The 16,259-nt window shown below is 34.2% G+C and overlaps 2 protein-coding genes across 2 annotated transcripts; one reads left to right on the top strand and one right to left on the bottom strand.

Moving 5' to 3' along the window:
* Positions 1 to 573: 573 nt before the first annotated feature.
* LOC139897353 (U-box domain-containing protein 45-like) lies at positions 574 to 6,854 on the bottom strand. The gene is made up of 2 exons (XM_071880048.1): positions 6,371 to 6,854; positions 574 to 1,502 (listed from the first exon to the last, which is right to left on the bottom strand). The coding sequence occupies exons 1-2, from the start codon at positions 6,802 to 6,804 to the stop codon at positions 653 to 655; spliced, it is 1,284 nt and encodes a 427-aa protein (XP_071736149.1). The 5' UTR covers positions 6,805 to 6,854; the 3' UTR covers positions 574 to 652.
* Positions 6,855 to 14,905: 8,051 nt separating this feature from the next.
* LOC139900950 (secreted RxLR effector protein 161-like) lies at positions 14,906 to 15,640 on the top strand. Its single transcript, XM_071883696.1, has one exon. The coding sequence runs from the start codon at positions 14,906 to 14,908 to the stop codon at positions 15,638 to 15,640; it is 735 nt and encodes a 244-aa protein (XP_071739797.1).
* The last annotated feature ends 619 nt before the right edge of the window (positions 15,641 to 16,259 follow it).

Here is a 16,259-nt window from a genome sequence, read left to right as displayed (position 1 = left end):
GATTTGATCGATTAATGTATATATTTTTTTTTATGGACAAAATGTTCTGTATTAACTAAGGAATAAAGAACAAGCAATACGTCTAAAGAGTTTATAACTTAGTAGTATTCGAGAAGTCTTTCAATTAAATATAAAACAATAATATGGATAAATTCGTGTTAGATGTGAGAGTTTCAATCCTAAAAAAGTAATAATATTATCGATATAGGAAACAATAACTTAAAGGATCAAATGAGGAGAAAGGCGCATAATTTTTTTATTTTTTTTGAAAGGCAAACTCACACACACTTTACACGAATATTTACAGAATTCCACGAAATATGTCCACATCGGGACTTGATTCTTCAACCTCTTTAAAATGGCCACCAAGATACCGCATATTTAATAGAGGGTGGCAATTAAAACCTTCAGAGATCGATCTATCCACATGTTATTACATTTATTACAATTATTACAATGAATGATTAGCCCTCGAAGATAATAGTACACTATTTGTATATAGAAGGCAAATGAATAAACATAGGTAAAATAAATTGAAGAAAAGATTATATTTTTCATTAGAACATCCTTTGATGTACAAAGAAATGAATAGATAAATAAATAGACGTATATTTTGTATTCTTTTTCTTTATATTTATATATTTATATATAGTTAATATGGTAAGCTCTTTGAGCTCGAACTAGCAACCAAAAGTTTAACCTTAGAGCTTGAATTTGAATCCCCATTTGCACGACGAGTAATGGTTTCCATATTCCTGTACAAACTTTGTTGTACCATTTTCTTCATCAACTTTTTACCTTTACCCAAATCTTCTTGATGCAATGGCGAACTAAACGACGACAATCTTCTTGATTGTGGCCCCGAATGTGGTCCCATCTTCATTTGTCGCTCATCTTTAAACCATTGCAACAACTTTAGCGCCCTTTTTTGCGCTAATGGGCTACCTAATAACGCAAGTTGAAGAAGAATCGGCACAATTCCTCCCTCTTCCATTTTCGTTCTTTGCATCGCGCTCTGATGAGCTAATATCATCAATATATAAGCCGATAACTCTTGAGATTTTGATTTATCGTCCCATGTTAAAATATCTATCAAACATTCGGGAACTATCGGACTACTTTCTAATGCCTTTTTCCCCATGGAACTCACAACAAGATTCCCTAATGCTGCAAGTGCTTTTTCTGATGCTTCTTTTGTAGATGCTAGCTTTAAAAGAGAGCGTACGATCTCATTTGTCGCCAAAGATCCCATGTTTTCTATCACGGTCGATAGATTATATATTGTTGTTAAACATAAGATGTTGGTTTCGACTGTTGAATCTGATTTAAGTATGTGTAATACTAATGGGAGTATCTTTGATGAATCAATTGGGAATTGAACATTCACTAATGAAGATAATGACATTATGAGTTGTGCACATTCTAGTTTGGCTAATTCTTTAACACCAATGTTCTCAGACAGCTTCACTAAAATTCCTGCCTCTACCATTAGAGCTTTGTTCCTATAAGAAACCAAAAACATAAAACAAATTAAGATTATTTTACAAATGTTAAACCTCATTACACAAATTTGTGTGTATGTATTTCATTTGTGTGTTGGTAATTTTAAATACTAATCCACAAGAAGTTAAGAAACATTACGAGCTAAATAAGTCAACGATTATTTAAAATACCTAGAAGAATTTAAAGTAAAGTAATTGTTTTTTCAATTGTTAGTATGTGGTAATACTCATATTTCATTTGACAGATCATAAAGAATATTAACATCATTTGGTGGTTACATGTTTGAGAATTTTCAAAAAGGATCTAAATTCAATCCCCATTAACTACACAAATTCAATCCCCATTAACTACACATTTTAGCAGATCGGTTGAGTGAGTGTATTCTCAGTTGAGTGAGTGTGAAGATCGGCCGTTTCCTTTTCTCTGAACATCATAAAGTGTGCAGATCGGAAGTTTTCAAATGTGTACTTCCTCCCACCTTTCTCCACCGTTTCTTCCGGTATTCCCCAGCTTTTTGCCCCGATTTTAACCGTCGACAGCTTTTTTAACATCTCTTAAGTGTCACGGCTTTTCTTCTTCTTTAAGTTCAAGATGAACTCTTCCTCTTCTTTTTCGTTTTCTGATTTTCCACCGCTGTCGGGGACGATTTCAAGATGAACTCTTCCTCTTCTTTTTCGTTTTCTGATTTTCCACCGCTGTCGGGGACGATTGACAAATCGTCTTCTTCGTTTTCGTTTCAGACTCCTTTTGAGTCGAATCATGTTCCTTTCTCGCACACAGGTGATGTTGGTGTTGAGGGTTCTGTACAGGGTGCTTCTACTCCGGCATCTACTCCGGTGACGGAGCTTGGCTCCGATGGTGGGTCTCATGGTGCTTCTGTCTTTATTGGGCGGCTAGAGAAGGAGGTTAACAGATGTATGATCGAAAGTGTGTTTGGCAAAATTGGTACGATTTCGGACATTAAATTTTGGGAGTTAAGAAGGTACGCCTTTGTTACTTTTGTGGAGGATTCCTTCGCTTTTGTTGCTGTGAAGACTTTAAACGGGTCGAATGTTTTTGGAAGACCTATTTATGGGGGTTGGCCAACTAGGAATAGGGTCGGGTTTTTTAATAGGAGAGTTTTTATTTTGCCGGCAAAGAAGATGATGTGTTCTTTGGAGCCGAATTTTGAGTTTAGTGGTAGTTTGAAGAGGTCGATTTTGATTGTGGATCTTGTGCCTTTGGATGAAGGTAAGGTGAAAGATTTCTTTGTTCATGCTAATGCTTCGGTTGACCATATAAGCAAATTGGGGGTTTTTGGTTGTGTTGTTGTGTGTTCCGAGTTTGGGGGTTATTACAGGGTGTTAGAGGGGACGAAGAGTATGAATGAGTTTGTTTTGGTCTCTCCTTTTGAAGACATGGCCAAACAGTTTTTTCGATTTATGTGGGTAGAGATCAGGGGTATTCCAGTGAAGTACGTATCGCACGTGAATATACATAAGGTGGCAGGAATGTTTGGTGACGTTTTACAAGTGGCTAAATCTTCATCTCTTTTAGGCAATTTTGGTTCTTTGTTTGTGTTTATAAGATCTTCACGGATTAAACATATTCACGGGTTAATTACGACTAGACTTGAAGGAGTATCAACCGTGACGAAGGACATTTGGGTTAATGAAGTTGGTAACAAGGTCAATTTTAGGTCTCTTATTGACGATAACTTCTCGATAGAGGTGGTGGAGACTATTAATCGTGTTGTTAAGTTTGGTTCATTTCCGGAAACGGTTATTGGTGAGGTTCCTACTTCTGGAGTTACTGTTGGAGCTACTGTTGGTTCGTCTGAGTTTGCAGGTTTGCGTGAGGGTGTTACCAGAGTGGAGGACGGTACGGCTATGGTGGACGCAGTTATTCAGGCGTCGAGGTGTTTGGATTCTTCTTGTGGTGGTGATGGGTTGGGTCAGTCGCAAGTTGAAGAACAGCGTCGGATGGGTTTAAACAGGAAGGTTAATTTGGTTGATAAGGGGAGCTCAAAGGGTAATGATAAGAGTGACGGTTTAGATAAAGGAAATAGTTTTTGTGAAAATGAAGGGGTTCAAGACGATTTGTACGCGGTTAATTTGAATAGGATTGATCATGTGCTTGATGGGGTTGGTTATGGTAATCGGTAAAAAAAAAAAAAGAAGGATTGAGGAGGTCTTGGCTAAGGATAAGGTTAAGGATGATACTAATGCGATTCTTGATAATTTGGCACACGTTGCTACCGGAAATAGCGCGGGTCGTAAGTATTGTATTTGTACGAATAAGGATTGTAAAGGTCATTGTAAGGGTTGGCACGTGCATGCTAATAAGTTCCGTTTTTATGGGAGGAAGACGAGTGTTATGAGAGGGACGACCAAGAGGAAAGGAAAGGAAAAGTAAAAGATTGTATCGGACAGGGCGTTTCAGTTGCACGATTCGAGTGGCGAGGATAAGATTGAGGGGACTTCTAATCGGAATGCTAAAGGTGGATTTACTTTTGTGAGTGTTGAAGGGAAGCGTCTTGGTGCGGGGGCGGGTAAAACTTTAGTTGGTGGTGATTTTTTTTTTTTTATCAATTTAGGAATGGCGGTTTGGACGAGGACGAGGGTGATATCGAGTCTTCCTTTTCATTTAAAGCAAATGCGGATGAGGGTGCTAACGATTCAAACGGTGGTTCTTGATTGGGGTTTTCGATGGTTATTTGTTTGGTTCTTGCTTCGTTTTTGTTTTTGTATTCTTTTGTGTTGTAATGTTCGCGTTTAGGCTCGGTTTTAGATAGCTTCTCGAGTTGGCTTGGTTAGTTCTATTTTCTGTCTTCGAGCCTTTTTGTGATGGCCTTTTGTTTCTCTTTTATCTGTTTTGGAGATTGTTATATATAAAGTTTGTGTTTTTTGCTAAAAGAAAAAAAAAAAAAAAAACTACACATTTTAGCTTTAATGTCTTTCAAAAAAAATATCGTTTAATAAAACTTTATTGACTCGTAAATAATATGATTACACAATAATATGATTAGTTATGCATATATCTAAATAGAAAATATTCCTCTTTCCTAAATATTGTTTTTGAATAGCAGTACGGGATCACTCAGGAAGATTTAACCATCCACGCGTCCATCTCTCACAGTCAAGGTTGAAAAAGACGTGAGACGGGGCCGAAACGTTAGCGACCTCAAAACGTCGCAACGAAAAAACGGGGTCGAAACGGATGTTGACTAACGTTGACTTATATATATATATATATATATATATATATATATATATATATATATATATAGTCGACTTATATATATATATATAAAGTTGACCTTTTTTTCCGTTTTTGATCGTTTTTCCCTTTTTTCCGTCTTTGACCGTTTTTTCCGTTTTTTACCGTTTTTTAGCGTTGTTGATCGTTTTTTAAGCGTTGACCGTCTTTTTTGCCGTTTCAAGGCCCGTTGCAATAATACTAAGGCAAATCCGTTGCGGCGCCCGTTTCGGCCGTTTTTTACAACACTGCTCACAGTTGCACAACCCGACCTCAACTACTGCCCAGGAGGAAACCCGACCCAATCCGAGGGCTTGTGCGGTAAAAACACCCTCTCCCACTGCCCCCGCAACACGATGTGCGAAAGGCACCCTTGGATGGAATTCAAGGGTAAATAGGCAATCTTGTGTGCAATGCTGCACCCCACGATAATCGAACTCCTGATAGCTCGCTAAGAGAGATAGACCACTACCACAAAGCTACAACAATTATTCTTCTTCCTAAAATATCATGAACAAATGACCTTCTATGTATACCCGTTTAACATGTAAGTTTATATAATTAACATCGTTTCTAGGATCTAATATTTTTCTAATTATTCTCATTATATTATTCTTTTTTCAAATTTCTTTGTGGAAGAAAAGCTATTACGGGTAATATTTTAGCCGTTCAAAAAAATTACTATTACTATTACTATTAATATTCTAAAGACAACATGATCTCATAAATTACTATTACTATTAATATTCTAACGACAACATGATCTCATAAATTATATTTGTTTGAAATTGTCTGCCTAACAATTGCTATTATTCCACTTCCAACTCATTCCTACCATCGTGGATTCTAGTGGAGAGTCAATGCAACCTATGGTCTATGATTAAAAATCTTAATCAAACTTAATAAACAAAAATACATATATCATTACTAATAAATAATTGTATTTTTTCATCAAAAAGGTCAAAACTGGCCACTAGGTTCGCATATGCGGAGTTGGTTCTGGTCCCATTAATTAATTAATGTATTACCACTATATCTCAAAGTAGCCAAAACTCCATGTTAGATATGCTTGAATGAACTAATCTCTATTAAATTAAATTACTAATCTATAGGAAATTATAGAAAACACATCTCATTTTCAGATAATAAATGAGTTACTCTCTACTTTTTGTTAATAATAACAATATTCTAGCATGTAAATTAAGCTATGATCATAACAAATCAGTTTTATTAATGTTCATAAAAAGCTTAGTTTCGATGTTATGCCTGTAAATGATCATTTGAAAAAAAAAAAATAAAAAAAAAAATTCGTAAGCAAGTCGCCACTTGATTATCATGATTTTCTTCTTCTATTATATGTAAATATTATATTATTATAATATAAATATAAACATGATCAAATATATTAAACAATTCAATTAGTTTAATAACTTATTACGTTTGTTTTATTGTTTAGCTCTATCTTTTGAACATATATATCTACATCTATTTACAATGAGTTGCGCATGAATATGTTGCTTTTGAGAAGACTTATTTTTATAACAAAAATTTATATCTTAGAAACATTTTGTTTATATACTTAAAATGCATAAAGAAATAAATAATTAATTAAAGTTGAATTGAAACTTACGTGATGGTGCCACTAGCAAGCTCAAGTAATGTTTGTATAGCCAACTTCCTATGATCACTAGTATATTCCAAACCAACCATCGCCACCAACGGCGGAATAACACCAAGATCCGCCATCATCTTCCGCCGTCTCAAATCATCTCCGGCGAGTCTTTTAATCTCTCTGGCTGCCTCTGCCTTCTCTTCCCTACTTCCAAAATGAAGTCTCTTAACAGATTTTTGTAAAATTCCATTAATATCATCATTTCCATGATTACTTTTTTCACTAATTTGATTTTCTTGATTTACAAATAACTCAACCGCCGTGCTTTCACCACCCGATGATGTCTCACATCGCTTGCTAACCGTAGTTTTTTGGACGAATCTTCGTATTTTTGAAAAGAATTTTAGTTTTACTTGATACCAAGCAGATGATGATGAAGAAGAATCTGTCATTTTTTGTTAATTAGTTTCTTGGAAAGATCACATATGAAAGAAAAATGAGAGATTTTGAATGGAACTTTTTGTGGGTTTGCTACATGTCCCTATATATATATTATGTGGATAAGAAATAGAAAAAAGAGGACTTTAATGGCAAAGGGTATAGGGAACAAGAGTGCACATGCAAATGGTATTCTTTGTGTATAACATACTACTAACATCCACGTATATATATATATATATATATATATATATATATATATATATATATATATATATATATATATATATATATATATATATATATATATATATATATATATATATATATATATATATATCCTATGATAATGGTGATGGAGATCGAGTGAGATTGAACGTGATATTCCTAAATTGCCCTTGTGATGGGTAGGTTTCATATTTTTGTGAAGAATTCAAGTTGAAGTCGTAAGCAAAGACTTTGGCTACATAGTTTTTCAATTGGGCCCAAGTCAATTAGTTACATCTCCATGTTAGTTATTAGTTAATTAGTTATGTGTCATTGTTTATACATTCATGGTTGTCTTTTGTGATATACGTACTATTTATAGATAACTTTCAAGTCTACATTGAGCTACCTGTATATCGATCTTCAACTAAGATACATTAAGCTACCTATCGATCTTCAACTAAGATATGTGTTTGTGCACTTTTTGGTATACCTAATTGTAGGGATAAGGTGTGGCTGATCTAATCACTTGGGTGAGTGAGATGCTGAAGTAAGCTTGTTGGCGATTCCTCGAAAGTAGCAAGAAGTTTTCTTACTATACGCCACCAAGATGTACGTGTTGAATGTGCATAATTAAGTACGAGTTGAGAGCATGATCTTTCCAGGATCCATGGATCAAGCCTCCTTCTTTATAAAGGGGAATTAGGCTTTCTCACGGCTTCTTATGCTTTATAACCGATTTCCAAGGCAATCCTAGAAAGATTTAGTTGACTTTTTACTTCTGTGCACATAACTAGAAAAGCAAAGCTATTAGCTTCTTCTTTGGTCTTTGGGGCAGTAAATGTAGAAAAGGTTTTCCCGCACATGACTTACCTTCGACCTAGGCAATATTATGACTTAGTCTTATGCCTTAAGTCTTGGTAAATTTGATACCTTTGTAAGTCGTTATCTTCGAGTAGATACCTTCGTATATGTTCTAGAGATGGTATACACTATCAAGCCCCCTAGTTTAAATTAACGAAGCGTTAGAATTTTTGAGCTTCGTGAAATTAAACTCCATGCTTGACTTAGGTGTTTAATTAGATGGCTCTGATATATCATTATGACATCTTTATTGTGTAATTCCCCTTTTGTCCTCGATATATTAGCCTTCACTCTGTTAATATACTAAGGGTAAGGGCGTAATTCAAGGTGCGGTTACCAAGGGGTTTTTGAATTTCGAATCTGATGGGACGTTTTCTTGCAAAGGAGTAAATAAGAAGTTTTATGGGTATTTTTTTATTTACAATTCCTTCTTTCTTGTTCTCTATCTCTCTTCCTTTGTTCCGATCAAGTCCACAGACGTTGTAGTCATCGATTAAGGTATTAATTCTTCTATCTCATTACGATTTAAGGCAAATTAGGTATTAGTGTCCAAGCTAACACCGTGGCCTCTGAGCAGTGTTCTAGCCTGATGGAAACCCTAGGACTATATGGAAAGGATATGATTGTGCAGGAGAAGGGAAAAAGATGTTAGATTTTTCGATCCACTATGTCGGTATGTATACTCAGGTATTTACTGAGTGTAATCTTAGAATCCCAATTTCGTCCATTTACTTAAGCGTGTTAAATCACTTTAAGGTGCATGTTTCGATTTTGCATCCTTTGGTGACTAAGAAGATAACGGCCTTTGAGGAGATCTGTAGAGCTTATGGTGGTAGACCATTTTTCGATCTATTTCGCAGCTTCTTTCAAACCGGTGATGTCAGTGATTAGGTTATGGTGGTATAACAGAGAAATAAGAGGGGGGAGTCTTGCGGATACTACTCTGTGTTTTTCTCCACAATTCCCTGACGTTCGAAACTGTAAGGGATCTTTTGTATTTGTTAAGAAATGTCTATTATTTCCATCTGTTTATCCAAACATTGTTGATATCAAGAGAGCTGTTGTTCCCAAGAAATTTAGTGATCATGTTCCCAAAGGTTCGAAAAGTGACCCTCTTTTTGATAGGATATGTCGTCATCCTATTATTGCTTCTACCTTCCATGACTCGATGTTGTTTAAACTTAGAATGTCTTCAACGTGGGAGCATGGCAAAGAGAATCTCGTGTTGTTGGTTAAGAATTCAATTATAATATTCAAAAGTTAATCACTTTGTTTTGATGATGAGACAAAAGAGATAAGTGCTTAATCATATGTAAGACGACATGAGTTAGCAAAAGACCAATACATAATTTGTTAACTTGGTAAAACTGCTATGCGACTGCACCGTGGTCGACCGTGAGTATGACCGTGGATGCCCTGTACCAACGGCTGCACCATTTTTCAAAATTGTCAATCTGCGGTCAACCTCACGGTAGACCGTGGTGTGACCGCAGTTTTCTCGGTAACCAAATTCATCCACTTTAAGATAGACCACTTTGAGGCATCTATAATTTACAAAACCTTTTTAAACATACTTATAATAGTTTCCTTCTTTGATTTCAAAAGAGTTTTGAACCAAAATATGTTAATTTTTACTAATCACACCTAATGACATCTTAATGACATTTTAAGCTCAAATAAGACAAAAAAGGTTTTACTTTTTACTTGTTACAAAATGTCATTCAAATACATACTAATGATGGTCATTAAAAGTCCCAACAAAAGAGGCGCTCTCCCATGACTCTTATGTATCATTTTTATGTATTTGTTATTGTGAACTAGTAAATTGTTGTAGTAATCTCCAAATAAGTTCCAACTAGATTCGAACTAGTTCATTTGAGATGTAACAATGTTCCATAGGGCAAGATACTTCCATTAGCAAAATGACAAGTAATTAAGAAGGGTTGATGAAGTTTTGGAATGTAATGCTTTGTCAAGAGAAAAAATTCTGCAATAACCCTATTAAGAAATCAATGACAAATGGTCAAAGCTTGAAGACTTTCTTCTTTTATGGACATGTCAACTTCCACACTTATGTCCAAAACAAAAAGGGTAATGGGGATGATTTCAGAGATAATTGGCTTTTAGTTGCAGCCATTCAACAAGGGAAAATGACAAAGTTCAAAGGGCAAAAACGGCTATATGATTCAGATGTCAGGGGTACACGGTCGACCGTGCAGTGAGCCGTACAGCTTTCAGGCAGATTTCTCTTTCCTATAAAAGCCAAGCCTTGAAGCATTTGAAGACTCACCTCTTGCACTCATATTTTCTTATATTTCCCGATATCATTCTTATAATTCATTGTAATGTTTTAGAGTGATTCTAGCAAGAGTACTTGTAAGCTTAAGTTGTAAGTTTACTTGTAAACTATCTTCTTAAAGGGATCTATAAGGTAGTTGTGTTTTCACTAGGTTAGAGCATTATGATCTTGTGGTAAGAGCTTTAGGTGTTTGTGAAGTCTTCAAAGGGACGTAAGGGTTCACAAGTTGCAGATTATTGAAGTACTAGTGTTGTATCCGGACACTCCACCGAGTTTGGAGTATCATAGTGAAGAAAAATCTCAATTCGTAGAATTAGGGAGTGGATTAAGGAAGATTAGTTAACATCTTCCCGAACCACTAAATATCGTTGTGTTTGTTCTCTCTTCCTTTATCTCTTTGATTACATATACATATACATATATTTTATACGTATTGTTTGAGAAAAAACATTTCAAGTCACACTATATCAAGTTCAAGTTCAAGAAAGCGTAAAGATTTTTTAAAAATCGACTAAGTAACTATTAACCCCCCCTCTAGATACTTACAATTGGTATAAGAGCGGTTGCTCTAAACGCTTTACTAAAAATTACTAATTTGAAATTAAGACTAATTTTTGCAAATCTTAGAGTTTAAGATCATGGAACAAAAATTTGAGAACTTGAACTATAGTGAAGGTTGCTCCATGCAAAGGCCTCCACTCCTTGAAAGTGAAGGATTTTGTTATTGGAAGCATCAATTTGAAACGTATGTCCGTTCCAAAGATATAGACTGTTGGAACATCATTACTAAAGGTGATTATGTTCCATTTAAGTTTCGTGATGATAGAAAAACTAAAATATTTATACCCGAGGAAGAGTGGACTAAGGAACACAAAGTAGATGTAGGCAAAAACTATGAAGCTAAAATGACCATTTTTAATGTTTTGCCTAGGAAAGAATATGAGAGAGTTTTTATGATGGGTAGTGCTAAAAAAATTTGGGATAGTATCATGGTTACTCATCATGGAAACCCGCAAGTCATAGAAAATAAAGTAGAATTGCTTATAACTAAATATGAACAATCTGCCAATGAAGATTATGAAAAAATAGATAGTGGTTATACTAGATTTAACAATATTTGTTCAAGTTTGAAAGCTCTAGGTAAAATCTATACGGATAAGCAATATGTTCGAAAATTCTTGAGAGCTCTACCATCAAGATGGAGACCAAAAGTGACGGCCATTGACGAATCAAAGAATGTGGAAAAGTTGACTCTAGATGAACTCACTAGAAATCTCAAAGTACATGATGTCATACTAGATAAAGATGATGAAGTGGAAAAGGACAAAAGAGAAAAGAACAAGTCAATTGCTCTAAAGGCTAAGATTCATGAAGAATATGATATCGATGATGACGATGACGATATTCTAAATGATGATGAACAACTTGCATTTATTGTTCGCTCATTTAAGAAATTTTATCGAAGGTCGGGAAACCATGTTCATCCTCCAATGGAATCGAAGAAGACGCCATTCGATTCCAAGAAGAAGTTTGTACGAAAATGCTTCGGGTGCGGTGATCCAAATCACTTGATAAGTGAATATCCAAAGAGAAAGAATGAAAAGGCTTTTCTTGGAGGTGCATGAGATGATGAAGAAAACGACACACAAGAAGAGGGAAAAGAAACGTGTCTCATGGCTATTGATATTCCAAATGACGACGACAAAGCATCACAAGTCTGACAAACTGACAATGAGGTACTTTCAAATACATTTGAGTTTAATGTTGACAACTTTGTTAAATTATGTGTCTTGAGTAATAAAGTAATAACAACACAAGTCTAAAGGAAGAAAATAATTTACTTAGGTTAGAAATTTTACAACTTAAAGAAAGAATCTCCAACTCACAAGAATGTCTCACATGTGACGATTTAAAATATGAAAAACTTGTTTTAAACAAAGCTAACAAACTACTTGAAAATCAAATTAAATTTTCAAAATATGATGGAAGTAGTAAAGTGCTAGAAAACATTTTGAGTATTCAAAAACCAAAGAATAACAAACAAGGGTTAGGATATAAGGAGAATACTTTTGAGGTAGAAATATCTAAACATAAACCTGTAGTATTTGTTAAACCCTAAGAAAAATCCAAAGAAGTAGAAATATTAAAACCAAAAGGAGGAAAAACAACAAAGGCTACCATGATTGATCAAGTTAAAACAAATAGGAAAGAAATCAAGTCACTTGTGAAACATCCTTTAGAAAGAATGAATAATCAAAATACTAGGAGCAACAAGGCCGAAACTAAAACACATCTAAAAAAGAACAATAATGTCAAAATTGTGAGAAGATGGGTTAGAGTAGTAATCTTTGATGCTAATCATCCCGGACCCAACAAACATTGGGTACCAAAATTATTGATTAATTAAATATAGGTTTGTCTCAATGGTGTTGTACAAAATGAAGATTGGATAATTGATAGCGGATGTATAACACACATGGCGGGCAACAAAGAATTTTACACAAAGTATACGGAGCACAATGGAGGTGATGTAATCTTTGGTGGCGATGTAAGAGGAAAAATCGTCGGTAAAGGTAACATTACTAATCAAAAGATTACACTTGATAATGTGTTACACATTAAAAACCTAAGTTCTAATTTGCTAAGTGTAGGAAGAGTATGTGATAAAGGATATAACATGACGTTTACAAAAAAATTCCTCACACATAATAAAAGATGGTAAAAGTGTCATAAATGGAATTAGGAAGAAAGGCCTCTATACATGTAAACTAGACGACTTCAGATATTTGTCTAACCTCTATACATGATACTACTACTTTGTGGCATAGAAGACTAGGGCATGCTAATATGAAATTAATTCATAACATATCCTCAAAAGACATAGTTAGAGACTTGCCTAAATTGAAATATGAAAGTTATTTTTGTGATGCATGCAAAGTAGGAAAAAAAGTTTATGCAAGTCATAAGCCTAAGAATTTTATCTCAACTAAAAGGTGTCTAGAACTTTTACACATGGATTTATTTGGGCCATATGCCATACAAAGTTATGGAGGAAATTTTTATACTTTAGTAATAGTAGATGACTTTTCAAGATATACATGAACACTATTTCTAAAGCATAAAAAATGAAGCGTGTGAAAGATTTATAACTTTTGCTACTAAAATACAAAATTTACTTGGTTGTACTATAGTAACAATAAGAACGGATCATGGTAGAGAATTTGATAATGATGCCCAATTTGGAGTCTTTTGTGATTTAAATGGTATTTCTCATAATTTCTCGGCTCCTCGCACACCTTAATCTAATGTGGTTGTTGAAAGGAAAAACCGAACTCTTCAAGAAATGAGTCGAACAATGTTAAATAAACAATCTATACCTCAAAAATTTTGGAGTGAAGCCGTTGCCACCTCCACCTACATTCAAAATAGAGTCTTAATTAGGCCATCAATGGATAAAACACCCTATGAAGTCTTAAATGGTAGAAAACCAATTGTAAGTCATCTTAGAGTATTCGGGTGCAAATGCTTCATCTTAAACAAAAAGGAATCTCTTACAAAGTTTGAACCCAAAGCTTACGAGAGAGTGTTCTTAGGATACTCGTTAGAAAGTAAGGCATATAGATTTCTAAATAAATACACCAATGTCATAGAAGAATCCCTAGATGTCACATTCAATGAAACTCCTCCTCCACCTAAGACTAAACCTTTAGAAGATGATGATGTGATAGAACAAGATGACATAGAAATAATGCCAACTCAAGTTGAGTTCAATCAAATAAATGAGGATGGATCTCATTTGAAACCAAGTAAGGATAACTTAGTATCCTCGATCGATCTTAAACATGTTAGGGATCATCCTATAGAACAAGTCATAGGAGATATCAACACTAGAACCACTAGGTCTCAAGCGCTCAACCTAATTGCCAAATATGCTTTCATCTCCCAAATAGAACCCAAAAATATTAAGGAAGCCCTATTAGATGAGAGATGGGTAAAAGCAATGCAAGAGGAATTAAATCAATTTCAAAGGAGTGATGTATGGGATTTGGTTCCTTTACCTAGTGAGAGCAATATCATAGGTACCAAATGGGTATATAGAAACAAACTAGTTGAAGATGGCAATGTAGTTAGAAACAAAGCTAGGCTAGTTGTACAAGGATATAGCCAACAAGAGGGAATTAATTATGATGAAACATTTGTTCATGTCGCTAGGCTAGAGTCCATAAGAATACTTCTTGCATATGCGTATGCCAATAACTTCAAACATTAACAAATGGATGTCAAAAGTTCTTTTCTAAATGGTGTCATAAATGAAGAAGTATATGTGTCACAACCTCCGGGATTTGAAGATTTCAAAAAACCATATCATGTTTTTAAACTTAAAAAGGCTCTTTATAGACTTAAACAAGCTCCTAAACCATGGTATGGAAGACTTAGAACCTTTTTAATCAATCATGGTTATGAAATGGGAAAAATTGATAATACACTCTTTATTAGAAAGCATGAAAAAGATTTAGTTATAGTTCAAATATATGTTTATGATATTGTATTTGGTTTTACTAACGAATCTCTTAGCAATGAGTTTTCTAAGTTAATGCATGATGAGTTTGAAATGAGCATGATGGGTGAACTCAAATTCTTTCTCGGACTTCAAATCAAAACAACTAGAAGATGGAACGTTCATCAATCAACAAAAGTAGATTCATGAAATGATTAAAAAGTTTGGAATGGAGAACTCAAAACCAATGGCGACTCCTATGGCAACTAATGTGAAACTTACTTTAGAAGGAGAAGGAGAACCGTTCGATATCACTAAATATAGAGGAATGATTGGATCCCTTCTATATTTAACGGCAAGTCGGCCCAATATCATGTTTAGTGTGTGTTTGTCTGCAAAATTTCAAGAAAATCCAAAGACATCACACGTTAAGGCGGTTAAAAGGATCTTTAGATACTTAAAGGGGACAATGCATCTTGGGTTATGGTATCCAAAGTTCACCTGGGTTGATATTATGTGCTTTGCGGATTCTGACCACGGAGGGTCAATGATTGATAGAAATAGCACAAGTGGAGTATGCGTGTTCGTGGGTCTTTGTTTAACATCATGGTTCTCAAAGAAGCAAACGTCCATTGCATTATCTACCACCGAAGCCGAATATGTAGCCATGGGAAGAGCATGCGCACAAGTGTTATGGATGAAGCAAACCTTCATTGATTACTGTATCTTCTCATCTGAAATACCCATATGCTGTGATAACAAAAGTGCTATAGACCTATCTAAAAATCAAATATTACACTCTAGGACTAAACACATAGACGATAAGCACCACTTCCTTCGTGACCACGTCCAAAATGGTAATATTGTGATAGACAAGGTAGAATCTGCTGAAAACATAGCTGACATATTTACTAAGCCCCTTAAAAAGGAGATCTTTAATCTTCTTAGGAATGAGTTGGGAATGATGGAACATACTCCATAAAATTTCCTGCAGTTCGCGTACGGTCGAACGTGACGACCCGGAAATTTCCGACCAAATTTAAACTTAATCTTTAAATGATTTCGACACGATAAGCAAAGTCTATAATGTTGAGTTTCAAAATTTTTGAACTGTTTCATATATTCAATTGACCTTCGACTATTCCCGACAATTCACGAACAATTACTTGTAAATAAAAATGTGTATATTTTTAAATATATATACAAAAAAAATAATAATATAAAAAAATTAATTTAAAATAATATACGATTTAATTGTCATCACTAATTATGTAAATAATAAGAAAATTATATATATATATATATATATATATATATATATATATATATATATATATATATATATATATATATATATATATATATATATATATATATATATATATATATATGTATTACTTGTAAATATATAATGTTATATAAAATTTATTTGTTTAAATATATATAATTAGTATATTCATTTATGTAATATAATTTGTTATTTAAAATGTATGTATATGTATATATATATATATGTGTGTGTGTGTGTGTGTGTGTGTGTGTGTGTGTGTAACATCCCGTATCCCCATACATGGTTAAAAGGTACGTATTTTACCTTGTAA

Source organism: Rutidosis leptorrhynchoides, chromosome 3 (assembly GCF_046630445.1).
Source record: "Rutidosis leptorrhynchoides isolate AG116_Rl617_1_P2 chromosome 3, CSIRO_AGI_Rlap_v1, whole genome shotgun sequence".
Classification (NCBI taxonomy): domain Eukaryota; kingdom Viridiplantae; phylum Streptophyta; class Magnoliopsida; order Asterales; family Asteraceae; genus Rutidosis; species Rutidosis leptorrhynchoides.
The sequence above is the reverse complement of the archived record's forward strand: the minus strand, read 5'-3'. Positions and strand labels throughout refer to the sequence as shown.

What these genes read in the sequence shown, in the direction of transcription:
- LOC139897353 (XM_071880048.1), bottom strand. Translation starts at nt 6,804, where the DNA reads ATGACAGATTCTTCTTCATCATCATCTGCTTGGTATCAAGTAAAACTA. An exon ending in CTTGCTAGTGGCACCATCAC is followed by an intron (nt 1,503 to 6,370) that starts GTAAGTTTCAAT and finishes GGTTTCTTATAG; the next exon opens with GAACAAAGCTCTAATGGTAG.
- LOC139900950 (XM_071883696.1), top strand. Translation starts at nt 14,906, where the DNA reads ATGGCGACTCCTATGGCAACTAATGTGAAACTTACTTTAGAAGGAGAA.